This window comes from Balaenoptera physalus, assembly GCF_965194825.1.
Source record: "Balaenoptera physalus genome assembly, chromosome: X".
In the NCBI taxonomy this organism is placed as follows: domain Eukaryota; kingdom Metazoa; phylum Chordata; class Mammalia; order Artiodactyla; family Balaenopteridae; genus Balaenoptera; species Balaenoptera physalus.
The window spans coordinates 109,194,676-109,211,523 of record NC_138903.1 but is presented as its reverse complement, the minus strand read 5'-3'; the positions used below and the strand labels follow the sequence as shown (position 1 = coordinate 109,211,523).

The window sequence follows — 16,848 nt, the reverse complement described above, 5'->3', positions numbered from 1 at the left end:
GACTACAGAGGTGCATTATCATCGCATCATGTCAAGGATACATGCTATCAATGTACATGTTATCACTGATGATGTTAACCTCGATCACTCGGCTGAGGTTGTGTTTCTGGGTTTCTCTACTGTAAAGTTACTCCCTCCCTCTTTTCTAAATTATTAGCCTGTGGTCTTTTTGAGCTCTGTCATACCATGATTTTAGTATGTTACATACAGATTCCCTTACCTGCACAGATCAATTTGCTAGAGTTACATCCATCACCCAGGAATGTATACTTGTGCTGGGTAACTCAGCTGAAAGTTTTCTTGGGACCCATTTCATACTATATGGCTATGTGAGAAATCTCCATTATGTTTCATAGAATGAGACTCTAACCACTTTCTTTGTAGAAATGATGACTTTACAAATTTTAAGGATGCTCTGATTTTTGGAAACCTTTTACCAAGAGGACCCCAAATCTACAACTTCCAAATCCCAGTGATCAATATGATGGAGAAAAAGAAACGAGCAGGTTTGGGGGATGTTGGCGAGGGTGAGGAGAGAAATGAATGTCTGTTCTAAATTAAGTCGAGGATTTGGAATTAGGAAATCAGGTGAGGTGTGTGTTTGTCTGAATTCTGCTGTAGAGCTGTGTGAAGATGGCAGCTGAAGTTCTCTTAGAGACTTGAGTCCCTCTACATTGCTCTTGCCAAAAAAATGCAACTACACAAACCTCATTTAGGGCAAGAAAGCGAAGGATGCAATGGGCAAATGACCTTCTGCCTTTCTCCACTTCCAAGATAGTTTTGGAAAGGCTAGCTTAAGGGGACAATTAACCAGGCCTAATAATAATGGTTAACATTTACGGAGCATTTATTATGTACCAAGCATTTTTCTAGGTGCCTTACATGTACTGACTCACAAGGTCCTCACTAGAACCCTATGGGGAAGGTGCTATTATTATGCACATTTTTTAGTGAGGATACTGAGACACGGAGATTGAGTAACTTGCCCAAGGTCACTCTGATACTAACTGTAGCAGAGTTGAGATTTGAAACAAGACATTTCCGCTCCAGACACATGACAACTGCCTCCCTTTAGATAGAGTGTAAAGCTCCAGGAGGGCAAGCGTTTTTGTAACCAAGCAGTTACTGTTGTATCTTCAACACGTAGGACAGTGTCTAATACCTAGTAGTCGGCCAGCAGATAATTACTGCATGAAGGGAGGGAAAGGCTTCTTCCAGAAGAACACCGTCATGATGCCACCTCAGAAAACTCAGAACAAACTGGGCCGTTATAATCTCCACCAGTTCATTCTCTGTATCGCCCCATCTGATCAAACCTTATGAGGCAGCTAGAAGGGCTCGGTACATACCCAGCTGTAGTTTTCTCCTACTCATCTGTTTTCCACCTTCACTATTATATATTCTGACTCCCCAGCCTCATCTGAGCCCTACTCTTTAATGCTAACTCTGAATAAGCAGGTAATGGAAAGGGTTTTAACATCTCAAAATCTAAAAGTTTGCAGAAGAACACATGCCAGGTATCTATGGCTGTGACAACGTGATGCCAAATCAGGAAAGTGAGTTTCAAAGCATCAGCTACCAGGGGTTGAGAACATAAATCAATGAATACATTCCCATTTTTTAAATTTAAATACATTCAGGTCAAATGAGTAAGAGGAGGAGAGAGCATCTGTGTAAGTCTGTTTCTCACTTTCCATAGTCACCAGTTTTATATGGATCTTTTTAAAAGAATATGCATATTATTACCAATAAGCATTCAACCAGGAAAGAGGATGAGAGACCGTTTAGGAATCTAAGAGACTTCCATCATCAGTAATGATGAAGTGATAGGCAATGATTTGGACCATAGCGAAAGGGAGACTTCGTTGAGCAGAAAACGAAGTAAAATGAGAAAGAAAAAGAAAATTTTAAGGAAGAATCAGAAGTGCTGAGTCCTGGCTAAATTGACATTTTTGCTGCATTATTCATTAAGGTGGGGTTTTTTTGGGAAAAAAAAAAAAGTGTCCCGTCATTATGCTGCTTATTTCTCCTGGCTCCACAAAGCAAATAATAATACAAAAGTAAATAAGATTTGAGTTATGGAGAGCACTTATTGGTGCTGTGACTTGAGATGAAAACACTAAATAATTGTGTCTGTCTGATAAGGAATACACAGATGGGCCCGTTACGCAACTGCAAATGGAGATCATATATTAAACCTGTGATAAGGTACCCAAATAGACATGTTATTTATAAATATTGCTGCAGCCTTGGAATGGAAAATATAAAATACATAGTAAATGAAAGTTTTAAGATAATATAATATAGAACTGGGATATTAAAATGATTTATTACCTTGATAGAATCTTTTCTAGCTTCAATATTGGATAAAACTAGGACCGTACTAAGGCAAAAAAAAAAAAAAAATGTATGCTGCAGTAGAGAATGTTTCGTTCCATTTAGGAGAGGAAATGTAGGGATTCAAACATGTGGAGCAACAAGAAAGGTGTCCTTATTACCTCTGTTGTACTGTCTCAATCTTTTCTTTAATTGGCATTTAATTTTACTGTTTCACTGTGGCAGACTAGCAAAATGTGTTACGTAAAACTGTTCAAATTATAAAACGCTTTTTTTTCCACTTTTTTTTTAAATTAATGAAGTCCTTCTTTTGAAGGAAATTCTACCCATACCCGACATGACAGCTTTTAAAAATGTTTGAAAGGAATCTCACAGCCATACTGACTCCATTCAAATTGCTATGAAAAGGAACATTTAAGTATGTTTTATTTATGTTTATGATGTCGTGCAACCACAGATAATATTTTTAGTAGAAAATGTATATGTATAACCCTAGGAAAAAAAGAGAAAATTTGAATGAAACTACTGAAGCAAAAGTAAGGTACCATAAATAAGCATGCATTACTTCCTCTATTTAGTTCTTAAAAAATGCTTCTCTGAAAACTAATGGTTTTCAATCCTGCATGTAATCTGGTTATTACCAGGATAAAGCCAAGATCTGAAGGTGATTTATCAAAGGGCTATAGTTCACTCATATACCAATTTGATGTTTAATGTAATGAAAATGGGATTTATTTTAAGATGGAAAGATAACCTGGTTTCTGTAATGTTAGCAGTCACTGCATTTAATTCAAGTAGCATTTATTTTTGCAGTGATGTTCCTTATTGTGGAAGCCTCTTGCTTCACACGCTGTCCACTGAAGTATTGGTCTGGTGAAGTTGCTTCCAACAGGAGTTAACTTGAAAGCCTGAAGTCATCAGGGGTCACCATCTGGGTAATGTACCTGGTATATTTTTCAGGAAGGGAACTGTCCAACATACAAGTAGATCTGTAGCTTTGACGAGCTTTGGAAGTAAAGTACAAAAGCAGTAGCATCCCTTAGCCTGAAGGAACATGAAGCAAGATATGTAAGGGAACTAGTGGGAAAAAAATTGCTGACAAAAGGGGAAAGCAAATTATCTTGAAAAATATCACATGCTTTTGTCTTGGCATGATTTGAAGCTTATGACATCATCTATAATGGGCAGGACTTTTATCTGTAAGACAGATTTCAAATTTTCTAAATAAATTTATTTAATCAGATTTGAAAATAGCACCAAAAAATTTCTTGTAATAAAAAATATAGCATCCTTAGCTGAATATGTGTGCAGTTTGAGATGCAAGATGAATTTCTTGAAAGCAAACTTGTATCTGCCTTGCAAATATTGCAATTTCAAGGTTACTTGTGTATTTATTATCAGAGCTCTATTTACCTTATTATTAAGTGGATTAGAATATTATCTGTAAAAGAGTGGACACAAAACACCAAGAGATACAGAGTAACATAGAAGATTTCATATCTTCGGACACTGGCATTATGAAGCTATTCCAATAAATTTAATTGCCTAAAAAGAATTCTTCCCAGCACCCAAAGTTTCCTGATTCAGATATTTCAAGGATAATTTTTTAGGCCAATACATTTCAAACTATATCTGTGGAGCTTTTGGACTCCCAATTCCTTTCAATCAAAAGAGTTCTGTTTTATCTTTTGATGGGTTTGGGGGTTATTCATATTTAATTGCTGGATTGTTCTGCTGCTTTAAAATGTTTTGAAAAGCCCTATTTTAGACAGAAAACAAAAATTAAAGAGATGGAATAAAAGAATGCATCTATCCATTCAGCTTTTTAAAAGGTTTGTTGAGCACCTACTATTTTTTTATTGTATAACAATATGTGAATACAGTATCATTGTAAAAGATTCTAACAATACTATGAAAATGTTGAAGTTCCCCCAGCTCCCCACTCTAAAGATCAATAATTTGATATTAATCCTTCCATTTCTCTTTCTATGCATTTACATACATAGAGATACCTTTTCTTTTACTTAAATAGGGTCATTGGGTGTGCCGTGTTCTACATTGTTTTTTATACAAATCTTAGAGCTCTTTCCATGTCAGTACATATGGGTCATCTAGTGGTGTGCTGATAAATGTTTAACAACCAGCTCTCTGGGCAAAAAAGCCTTGATTTGCAACATTTGCTGATTCCTGGAGTGTTAAAACACCCACCATGGTGATTTCAACTACCAATGTGAAGTCCCTGAAGGTGGAATTGGGAAGAGATGTGCACAGTTGGCTCTTGTAAACCAGTAGAAGCTGGCTCTAGCACACCACTGGGTCAGTCCTTTCTCTCTCTTTCTTTTTTTTTTTCTTTTCTTTTTGGCATCTTATTTTGAAATGCATTGAGACTTACAGAAAAGTTGCAAATATAGCACAGAATTCCTGTAAACCTGTCATTCAGTTTCTGCCAATGTTAACATCTTGCATAACCATAGTACAGTTGTTAAAAGTAAGAAATTAGCATTAGTGTGATGCTATTAACTCAGAGTTTATTTCGGATTTCTTCAGTTTTGCACTATTTGTTCTTCTTGTTCCAGGATCCTATCTACTATACCACATTGCATTTAATTGTGATGTCTTCTTAGTGTCCTCTAATCTGACAGTTTGTCAGTATCAGTCCTTTTGATTCTTATGTAGGATTTTATATTATGGGTTTACCATTCTCTCATAGATGGATATATTGGTGGGGGGTTTTTTTCCACTGTATTAACAAAATCATTATAGTAACAATGCCGTTTTGACCTTCCTTGTACATGCCCGTTTATGCAGGCTTGGTTCCAGATCACTGCAATAAAGTGAGTCATATGAATTTTTTTGTTCCCCAGTGCATATATAAATTATGTTTACACCATACTGTAGACAATTAAATGTTTAATAGCATTATGTCTAAAAAAAACAATGTACATACCTTAATTAAGAAATACTTTATTGCTAAAAAATGCTAACCATCATCTGAGCCTTCAGCAAGTCATAATCTTTTTGCTGGTGGAGAGTCTTGCCTCGATGTTGATGGCTGCTGACTGATCAGGGTGATGGTTGCTGAAGGTTGCGGTGGCCGGGGCAATTTCTTAAAATAAAGCTATGATGAAGTTTGCCTCACTGATTGACTCTTCTTTCACAAACGATTTCTCTGTAGCACGTAATGCTGTTTAATAGCATTTTACCCACAGTAGAATGTCTTTCAAAATTGGAGTCAGTCCTCTCAAAACCTGCCCCTGCTTTATCAACTAAGTTTATGTAATATCCTAAGTCCTTTGTTGTCATTTCAACAATCTTTACAGCATCTTCACCGGGAGTAAATTCCATCTCAAGAAACCACTTTTTTTTTTTTTAACGTCTTTATTGGAGTATAATTGCTTTACAATGGTGTGTTAGTTTCTGCTTTATAACAAAGTGAATCAGCTATAAGTGTACATATATCCCCACATCTCCTCCCTCTTGTGTCTCCCTCCCACCCTCCCTATTCCACCCCTCTAGGTGGTCACAAAGCACCAAGCTGATCTCCCTGTGCTCTGCGGCTGCTTCCCACTAGCTATCTATTTTACATTTGGTAGTGTATATATGTCCATGCCACTCTCTCACTTCGTCCCAGCTTACCCTTCCCCCTCCCTGTGTCCTCAAGTCCATTCTCTACGTCTGCATCTTTATTCCTGTCCTGCCCCTAGGTTCGTCAGAACCATTTTTCTGTTTTTGTTTTTTACATTCCATATATATGTGTTAGCATACGGTATTTGTTTTTCTCTTTCTGACTTACTTCACTCTGAATGACAGTCTCTAGGTCCATCCACCTCACTACAAATAACTCAATTTCGTTTCTTTTTATGGCTGAGTAATATTCCATTGTATATATGTACCACATCTTCTTTATCCATTCGTCTGTCGATGGACACTTAGGTTGCTTCCATGTCCTGGCTATTGTAAATAGTGCTGCAATGAATATTGTGGTACATGACTCTTTTTGAATTATGGTTTTCTTAGGGTATATGCCCAGTAGTGGGATTGCTGGGTCATATGGTAGTTCTATTTTTAGTTTTCTAAGGAACCTCCATACTGTTCTCCATAGTGGCTGTATCAGTTTACATTCCCACCAACAGTGCAAGAGGGTTCCCTTTTCTCCACACCCTCTCCAGCATTTATTGTTTCTAGATTTTTTGATGATGGCCATTCTGAATGGTGTGAGGTGATACCTCATTGTAATTTTGATTTGCATTTCTCTAATGATTAATGATGTTGAGCATCCTTTCATATGTTTGTTGTCAATCTGTATATCTTCTTTGGAGAAATGTCTATTTAGGTCTTCTGCCCATTTTTGGATTGGGTTGTTTGTTTTTTTGATATGGAGCTGCATGAGCTGCTTGTATATTTTGGAGATTAATCCTTGGTCACTTGCTTCGTTTGCAAATATTTCCTCCCATTCTGAGGGTCGTCTTTTCATCTTGTTTATGGTTTCTTTTGCTGTGCAAAAGCTTTTAAGTTTCATTAGGTCCCATTTGTTTATTTTTGTTTTTATTTCCATTTCTCTAGGAGCTGGGTCAAAAAGGATCTTGCTGTGATTTATGTCAAAGAGTGTTCTTCCTATGTTTTCCTCTAAGAGTTTGATAGTGTCTGGCCTTACATTTAGGTCTTTAATCCATTTTGAGTTTATTTTTGTGTATGGTGTTAGGCAGTGTTCTAATTTCATTCTTTTACATGTAGCTGTCCAGTTTTCCCAACACCACTTATTGAAGAGACTGTCTTTTCTGCATTGTATAGTCTTGCCTCCTTTATCAAAGATAAGGTGACCATATGTGCGTGGGTTTATCTCTGGGCTTTCTATCCTGTTCCATTGACCTATATTTCTGTTTTTGTGCCAGTACCATACTGTCATGATTTCTGTAGCTTTGTAGTACAGTCTGAAGTCAGGGAGCCTGATTCCTTCAGCTCCATTTTTTTTTCTCAAGATTGCTTTGGCTATTCGGAGTCTTTTGTGTTTACATGCAAATTGTGAAATTTTTTGTTCTATTTCTGTGAAAAATGACGTTGGTATTTTGATAGCGATTGCACTGAATCTGTAGATTGCTTCGAGTAGTATAGTCATTTTCACAATGTTGATTCTTCCAATCCAAGAACATGGTATATCTCTCCATCTGTTTGTATCATGTTTAATTTCTTTCATCAGTGTCTTATAGTTTTCTGCATACAGGTCTTTTGTCTCCTTAAGTAGGTTTATTCCTAGGTATTTTATTCTTTTTGTTGCGATGGTAAATGGGAGTGTTTCCTAAATTTCTCTTTCAGATTTTTCATCATTAGTGTATAGGAATGCAAGAGATTTCTGTGCGTTAATTTTGTATCCTGCTACTTTACCAAATTCATTGTTTAGCTCTAGTAGTAAGAGACCACTTTCTTTGCCCATCCATATGAAGCAACTCCTCTTCTGTTGAAGTATTATCATGAGATTGCAGCAAGTCAGTCACATCTTCATGCTCCCCTTCTAATTCTAGTTCTCTTGCTATTTCCACCACATCTACAGTTACTTCCTCCACTGAAGTCTTGAACCCCTCAAAGTCATCCATGAGAGTTGGAATCAACTTCTTCACAACTCCTGTTAATTTTGATATTTTGACCTCTTCCCATGAATCACAAATGTTCTTAATGTCATCTAGAACGGTGAATCCTTTCCAGAAGGTTTTTAATTTACTTTGCCCAGATCCATCAGAAGAATCACTATCTATGACAGCTATAGCCTTATGGAATGTATTTCCTAAATAGTGAGACTTGAAAGTTGAAATAACTCCTTGATGCATGGACTGCAGAATGGATGTTGTGTTAGCAGGCATGCAAACAACATGAATCTCATTGTACATCTCCATCAGAGCTCTTGGGTAACCACATGCATTGTCAGTGAGCAGGAATATTTTGAAAGGAATCTTTTTTTCTGAGCAGTAGGTCTCAACAGTGGGCTTAAAATATTCAAGAAAACATGTTGTAAACAGATGTGCTGTCATCCAGGCTTTGTTCCTCCATTTATAGAGCACAGACTGGGTTGATTTAGCATAATTCTTAAGGGCCCTAGGATTTTCAGAATGGTAAATGAGCATTGGCTTCAACTGAAAGTTACCAGCTGCATTACTCCCTAACAAGAGAGTCAGCCTGTCCTTCGAAGCTTTGAAACCAGGCATTGACTTCTCCTCTCTCGCTATGAAAGTCCTAGATGGCATCTTCTTCCAATAGAAGGCCGCTTCATCTACATTGAAAATCTGTTGTTTAAGGTATCCAGCTCATTAATTATCTTAACTAATTCTTCTGGATAACTTGCTGCAGCTTCTACATCAGCACTTGCTGCTTCACCTTGCACTTTGTTGTTATGGAGACGGCATCTTTCCTTAAACCTGAGGAACCAACCTCTGCTGGCTTCAAACTTTTCTTCTGCAGCTTCCTCACCTCTCTCAGCCTTCATAGAATTAAAGGGGGAGGCCTTGCTCTGGAGCAGGGTTTGGCTTAAGGGAATATTGTGGCTGGTTTGATCTTCTATCCAGACCACTAAGACTTTCTCCAAATCAGCAATAAGGCAGTTTTGCTTTCTTATCATTCACGTGTTCACTGGAGTAGCACTTTTAATTTCCTTTAAGAACTTTTCCTTTGCATTCACAACTTGGCTAACTGGCACAAAAGGCCTATCTCAGCCTTCAACATGCCTTCCTTGCTAACCTTAATCATTTCTAGCTTTTAATTTAAAGTGAGCCACATGTGACTCTTCCTTTCACTTGGACACCCAGAGGACTTTGTAGGGTTAACTGGTCCAGTTTCAATATTGCTGTGTCTCAGGAAATAGGGAGGCCGGAGGAGAGGAAGAGAGATGGGGGAATGGCCAATGGAGCAATCAGAACATACACAACATTTATCGATTAAGTTTGCTGTCTTATATGGGCACGGTTCATGGCATCCCAAAGCAATTAAGGTAGTAACATCAAAGATCACTGATCACAGATCACCACAGCAAATATAATAAGCATGAAAAAGTTTGAAATATTGTGAGAATTACAAAGATGTGACACAGAGACACAAAGTGAGCAAATGCTGTTGGAAAAATGGTGTTGATAGACTTACTGGACACAGGGTGGGCACAAACCTTCAATTAGTAAAAAATACAGTAGCTGGGAAGCATAATAAAGTGAAATGAAGTAAAGCAAGGCACGCCTGTATGTGATTATTTCTTTAGTGCACATTCCTAGAAGTAGAATTCCTTGGTCAAGGAACATTCCCAATTTAAATTTTGATAGACAATCAATAGCAATCATAAAATTGCTTTCCAAAGCCCATTTACCACTTTACAGTCCTGTCAGCAGTGTATAAGCAAGAGTACTTCTTGACTACCAGGTGCTGAGTTAGGTACCAGGGGCAAAAAGATGAAGAAGACATGGTATCTGCCCTTTCAGTGCTTAAAATGATGAGGCATTCATATAAATAGGTATCTTCAGCATAGCATGGTGGGTTCTATAACGAGGTGCTAAAAGAGAAACACCATATCTCTTTGTGAAATGTTCTCGATAGTCAAGATCAGTACTGTCCAATAGAAATACAACCCACACCACATATATAATTTTAAATTTTATAGTTGCCGCATTAAAAACGTAATAAGAAGCAGGTGGAGTTAATTTAAATAGATTTTTAATTTAATGAAATACATATCCAAAATATTAACACTTCAACATGTAATCAATATAAAAATTATTAATTGGATAATTTACATTCTTACTTTCATACGAAGTCTTCGACTTTGACTAACCACATTTCAAATGCTTGATAGACACATGTGGTGAGTGGCTGCCATATTAGACAGTACAGACCTAGGTCATTCAGCATGTATTTCCTACATCTACTTCTGAAGCACTTCTGCAGTCTCTCCCTTATAAGTGAATATTTGCCTTTTGAAGGGGCATGGAATGGGGAAGCATTATCAATTATAAACATTACCAGAGACCATCAGTCTTACTTAAGAGAAACAAAGACCAACATAAGACCAACATCCTAACAGAGAGTACAGAAAAATAACTGCTGAGAGGCTTGGAGTCTCCAGCCTATAGAAATATGCAAGTTAAGAAGAGCTTCTTCTCATGAAGTCAGGCTGCCTTGAGATCCAAGATGCTTGATTGAGTTTGACAATTGGGGACAGCGAGATACTCCATTTGTTACCTTAACTTTGTAATAAATTTATAATTTCAGAGCATAGCTCTTTGCAATTGGATAAAACAAGAAGGAGAGGAATTATAAAATCTACAGGACTCAGCACTAAGGAACATTTGTGCGGAGAGCATTAGGGACTGCCATTCTTAATCAGCTGAAAAGACATTACTCCTGGAATATCTGAATAGGCAGACACATTCTGTCCGGCCATTGAATTTTAGTGAAGTGCAAGTAACGGAACTGGTACTTCCTGAGAGATCTGGCTAGTGTCCAACCTTGCTCATTGAGTATGTATATTTTTACATATGTCTTTAGGAAAAAGAACTTTGACTTTGTTTGGGGTCAGGAGTAGTTATATTAGACCTACTATAACCAGTAGTGCTCATTTGTAGGTATATGTTGGGGCATGTGTGATTTTAGTTTCATTACTTTCTATTCACTTGTAGTTTATTGGTGACCAGTTTGTGAAGTTGGTTAGAGCACAGAGATAACAGGATTATGGTTCCAATCCTGTTTTTGAGTTTTCCTACCACTCTTCTCTTTCCTAACTGAGCTCTGGCCACACTGAGCTCCTTAGTGTTCTTCACATATTCCGTACAAGACTTCAGGGTTTTCTGTAATTGCTGTTCCTTCTTCCTAGGAGGTTTTTCAACTAGATATTCATATGGCTTCACTTCATTCAAATCTTGGTTCAAATATTACCTACTCCAAGAGACCTTCCCTGACTACTTGGACTTATTTTTTTCCTTTATAGCATTTGTAACTACTGGACATTATTTCACTTCTTTGTTTCTTTGTTTCTATATAGCCATATTATATCACATCATATATTTATTCATTGTCTGCCTCTCTTAACTTACCACCCTCTTACATGAGTTCTGGGAGGGTAGAGATTTTTTTTTAATTCACTGCTGTAAACTTAGGAAAACAGTGCCTGGCACAAAGTAGGCACTCAAGAAATACTTGTTGAATCAATATATGAATATAACTTAACACTGCCCTGTTTGTTCATTACCAGTTGTGCCCTTATTTCTAACCAGTGGGCTCATAATGTTTATACTTGGGTTTAGGGGACTTGCTTAAAGTGTGGCTATAAATACATAGCATAGATCTGAATGGTGATCTACTAGAAGGTAAGGACTCTGTATCTTCCTCATTGTGTATCCAAGGCTGATATGCAGCCAGTAGGTCCTGGTCAGGATATATTGGTTGTTTACATCCAACATCCATATTGGTCAGCCAATACCTTTGCAGTCCTGGCTGTTTATTACCTTTTCCTGTATCCCCGACATTCCCTGTGTGCTCAGCATATGCTTTGAAAATACTTGTTGAATGAATCAATAAATGCATCCCCATAATAGAAGTATTGCCATATCTTTCTAGTGGTGTGTTGGTATATCCCAAAGTTCAACATAGTTTTATGTATTGGTCTTAGTGTGAACAAAGTATTATTTATTTCTAACAGAACTCAAAAACTGGAGTTATTTAGTTACCTCAGTCTACCTTGCACATAAATGCACTCTTTGATTTCCTTTCACAACTCAGTATATGGAAGTTCAGTTTGGAGGAGAGAAGAGACCCATAGCCTTGCTATAGTACCCATAGTCTGTAGCAAGTAATTTTCATTATTTATTCATACATAGGTACATCACAAAAATAATGGGTACATTACAAACAGCTCGTTGCCTAGAAAAGGCATAAGTAAACTCAAAAAATTATAAAGCTTTACCACTCTCAAAAAGTATTTGACTAATTGTGCATACCTCTTTATCTGTCATGATTGTCTAGAAGCAGTCCATTTCATTTGATGGTGAAAAATTAAACCTTATTTTATTATTTTGAAGTGATTCTCAGCACATGTATTTTCTCTCTCATTGTTAAGTGCCGTCAGGAAACTGGCTTAACTTAAATAAAGTATATAAAATAGCCCCCTTGATCTGCAAAATGAGAACTACTATGCCTTTTGTTCCTTATGGCCCATCTAATTTCAAAAAAGTAACTGAACCAAGAAAGTCAAACACATTTTCAATATAGTTTCTAATATCCATCATATTCAAATAATTAGGGGACTGAGTAGACTGAATTTTCTATAAAGCTGATAAATACCTTTAATTGGAGCGAGGATGTTAAACCAACTGTACTTTGAGTCTTTTGGCAAGGAAATCTCAGGGATGTCCCTAATATAGCTCTATTAGCATGCCATACTGTACCTTACTCAGAACCAGTATCATTTGAGTTTCAATTGTTTCCAGTAATTGCAAGAGAAATTCATCAGGCAGTACTGGCCTTAATCCAAAGAAAAGGGTAGAAACCAATTAAATGCTTAAAAGTTTTAAGGATAAATTAGAAGGTAGGTGTTAGAAATCTCTTTAGCTCAACTAAAAGTGGATGAATGATTTTTAAATAGGCTATCTGGCTAGCTTTCCTGTTCTCGGTTGCTAATTCATATGCTATGTATTTGTGTTAGACATATAAGTTAGCCCCTTTCAGTCTGCCTAGGAACATAAAGAAAAATATGAGATGGCTTATGAACAGATACACTTTTTTTTTTTTTTTTTTGCCTTTTGGTAAGATTTGGTTGATTTGAAAATTGCGGTAAGAAAACAAATAAAAGGATGTCCCCAGCTTCTGTCCTAGGCACTGTTTTCTCCTAACATTCTCCACTCGGTAATCTCATTTGCTCTCACTTCAACTGTTGCTTATGTGCACGTGTGATTCTAGTCTTGTCCTAGACCTAATATTTCTCCAGAACTTCAAACTCCTGTGTCTGACATGACTATCTAGATAGCCCATCAGTCCCTGGAACCTGGAATCTCCAAATATTAATTCATTGTATTCCTCCCATCACCTCACCCTTCCCCAAACCAGCTAGTAAGCATTCAACAAACACATATCCAGCACCAACTATTTGTAGCTGGTGCTGAGCTAAGTGCGAATTCCCTAACTCTGTTAATGGTTCCACAGTGCTTTCAGTTATCAGGCTCAAAACCTTAACCATTTTGGATTCCTCCCTTTCTGTCACTTTTTCCTATGCCCATCCCCAGCACACCTACACACATACACAAGCGAGCAAGCACACACCCACCCACTCATACACAGAGCTTGTTGCCAAATCCTGAAATGACATTTATGCGATTTCTCCTTAAGGAATCGCCTTCTCGGCATTCTCACAGCCATGGCCCTAAATGAGACACTCATCATTTTTCACCTAGATTATTGCAGTGCCATCCCAATTTGTGTTCTTGCCACATCTTTAGGCCTCCAATCCATCCTTCTCCACACTACTACTGGATTTATCTTTCTACAAAGGGTGCTCTGATGATATCATTTATTTGCCTAGAAACCGTCAATGCTCCTTATTGCTATTAAATTAATCTTCCTAAAGAAAACTGATCATATCCCTCATCTGCTCAGAAAATAGCAGTGCCTCCCTGTTGCCCAGTAAATTGAATCCAAATACCTAAGTGTGGCATTCAATGTCCTCCACAATATGGCCCTTATCTACCCTTCCAGCCTTAACTTCCACTAACTTCTATACATAGCTAAACTCCAACCAACCCCATCAACTTCCTTTGCCTCAAATACATCCTGTGCTTTACAAAGTCATATTTTGTTCAGCCTGCCCCCTCACCCCACCCATTGTTGACACCTGCCCCACATATCCTTCAAGGTCTATCTCTAATCCTACTTCCTTCATTAAATCATCCCTGATCAACCAAGCCAATTTTAATCTATTGTTCCTTTAAACCATTTCTTTTAAAACAAAAATTTCTTTTTTCCCCAGATGGCAAACATCACACATGTTCATTGTAAAAAATATAGGCAATACAGAAATCATAAAGAAGAAAATTAAAATCCTCCATAAACCCCTCATACTGTTACTATGTTGCAATACATCCTCCCAGCCCTTTCTCTCTCCACACAGCAACATATGCGCGCACGCACACACACACACACACACACACACACACACAATATAGATCATACTATTCATACTGTTTAGTAGACTGATGTTTTTCATTTGATGTATCATAAATATTTCCCATTCCATTACATAGTCTTCTGCAACAAGATTTCATAACTGCTTAATCTTGTATTATTTATAATATCAGTTATTTAATTAATCTCCTTTTGATGAATATTTAGATTGATCATAACTTTCTACTAGTTTTTAAATGTTACAATGGATAGACTTGTAGTTTGGTACACATTCATAGCTAATTCATAGAAATTGAATTGTTTGCTAAAAGATTAAGCCAAACTTCAAGTTTTCTTAATAAATGGTGCCACATTACCCTCCAAAAGGTGACTGGTTTTGTATACTCGCATCAAGAGTGTATGAGAGGGCTTCCCTGGTGGCACAGTCGTTAAGAATCCGCCTGCCAATTCAGGGGACACGGGTTCGATCCCTGGTCCGGGAAGATCCCACATGCCGCGGAGCAACTAAGCCCGTGCACCACAACTACTGAGCCTGCGCTCTGGAGCCCCCGATCCACAACTACTGAGCCTGCGCACCACAACTACTAAAGCCTGGGCGCCTAGAGCCTGTGCTCCGCAACAAGAGAAGCCACCGCAGTGAGAAGCCCACACACCGGAACTAAGAGTAGCCCCCGCTTGCCGCAACTAGAAAAAGCCCCTGTGCAGCAACAAAGACCCAACACAGCCAAAAATAAATAAATTAAATAAATAAATTTTTTAAAAAAAGATTGACTTAAAAAATAAAGTGTATGAGAGTCTCCTGTCCATTTTCCTGCATGCCGATCAACACTGAGTATTTTTTAATCCTATGATAGCAATTTTTTTTAAATAAATTTATTTATTTATTTATTTTTGGCTGCGTTGGGTCTTCGTTGCTGCACGCAGGCTTTCTCTAGTTGCGGCGAGCGGGGGCTACTCTTCGTTGCGGTGCGGAGGCTTCTCACTGCGGTGGCTTCTCTTGTTGTGGAGCACGGGCTCTAGGCACACGGGCTTCAGTAGCTGTGGCTCGCGGGCTCTACAGTGCAGGCTCAGTAGTTGTGGCGCACGGGCTTAGTTGCTCCGCAGCATGTGGGATCTTCCCGGATCAGGAATCGAACCCGTGTGCTCTGCATTGGCAGGCAGATTCTCAACCACTGCGCCACCAGGGAAGCCCGATGATAGCAATTTGAACCTGTATTACCTCAATTATTCTGTGTATTACCATTATTTTATACTTGTATTACTTCCAGCTCCTACCGTAATAGGCATCTAGATGTTAACATCTGCAGTAGCTATCATAGGACCTTATGCATACTAGGCACTCAGGAAATATTTGCTGAATTGAACTGAACGAGGGCCATAGAGAAGGTCTCTCATGTTCTCGCGATAGCCTGTCCACCATTACTCTGCGGTTTCCATGTGCAAACTAGAGTTACACGACTAAGGGAAATGGAAGAGGAAGGGGTCACAGCACTGAGGAGCAGAGTCCAATCCCACTGTAATTGCTTAACCAAAATTTCAATTTTTGCTATCACTGGGATAGCTTCAGCCTCAAAATTTTAAGCACTGTTTGGGAAAGTCGCTACCTGTATGATGTGGGTATCAACTCCAGGTTGCTTGGCCTAACTGAAAGAAAACCAGTCATGGCATTTTTGGGTGGAAAGGGACAGCTGGTTTAGAGACCTTTTTGGCAAGTCTGGAATAAGTTCATGTGTGGCTTGTTTTCTTGCAGCAGTACATTTGTTCGGCCTGACTTGGCAGTTGCAACCAGCTGAAGGACAGCTCTATGAAAATGGAGTTAGCAAGGGGAACAGAGGGACTGAATCCATGGATACCACTTACTCTCCAATTGGAGGAAAAGCTTCCGATAAATCAGAGAAAAAAGGTACAGTGATCAAAGTGATTGATTGATTATTGATTACTTTTCTTCTAATTTAGTCATTAGAACCAAACCTGGGATGGTTTCACTTCACATTAAATTTCATGATCACTCGAAAGAAATACTCTACGTGGACAGAATAAATACATGTAAATGTCTTGTGAAAGCAGATTTTCCTTTCTCTAGTGCCTTGAATATAAACCAATTAAACTTTTCAAATATGTTGGCAATTTTGAAAATAGATAAATATTTACAGGATGGAGGTTTCAATACAATGGAAATTGCATTTCGCATATAGGTACCCTGAAGCAACGTGGGATTTTGATTAAGTTCTTTGTGTCCAAGCCCAGCATTTATATATAACACTTTACAAAGGGTATATGGAAATTTCTTCTGTTTATAATAAGAAAATGCCTTCTATGTGTAATACAAGGGCGAATGTTTATGTCAAAGTGGGGGAATATGAATTTTTT

At 38.0% G+C, this 16,848-nt stretch overlaps 1 protein-coding gene across 1 annotated transcript in view; it reads left to right on the top strand.

The window, feature by feature from the left end:
- Window positions 1–16,848, top strand: part of TENM1 (teneurin transmembrane protein 1) — a 569,033-nt gene that overhangs the window by 261,859 nt on the left and 290,326 nt on the right. Inside the window, exon 6 of the mRNA XM_082446781.1 lies at window positions 16,229–16,381. Within this exon, the coding sequence (XP_082302907.1) occupies window positions 16,229–16,381 (153 nt within the window). The remainder of the gene's footprint in view (window positions 1–16,228; window positions 16,382–16,848) is intronic.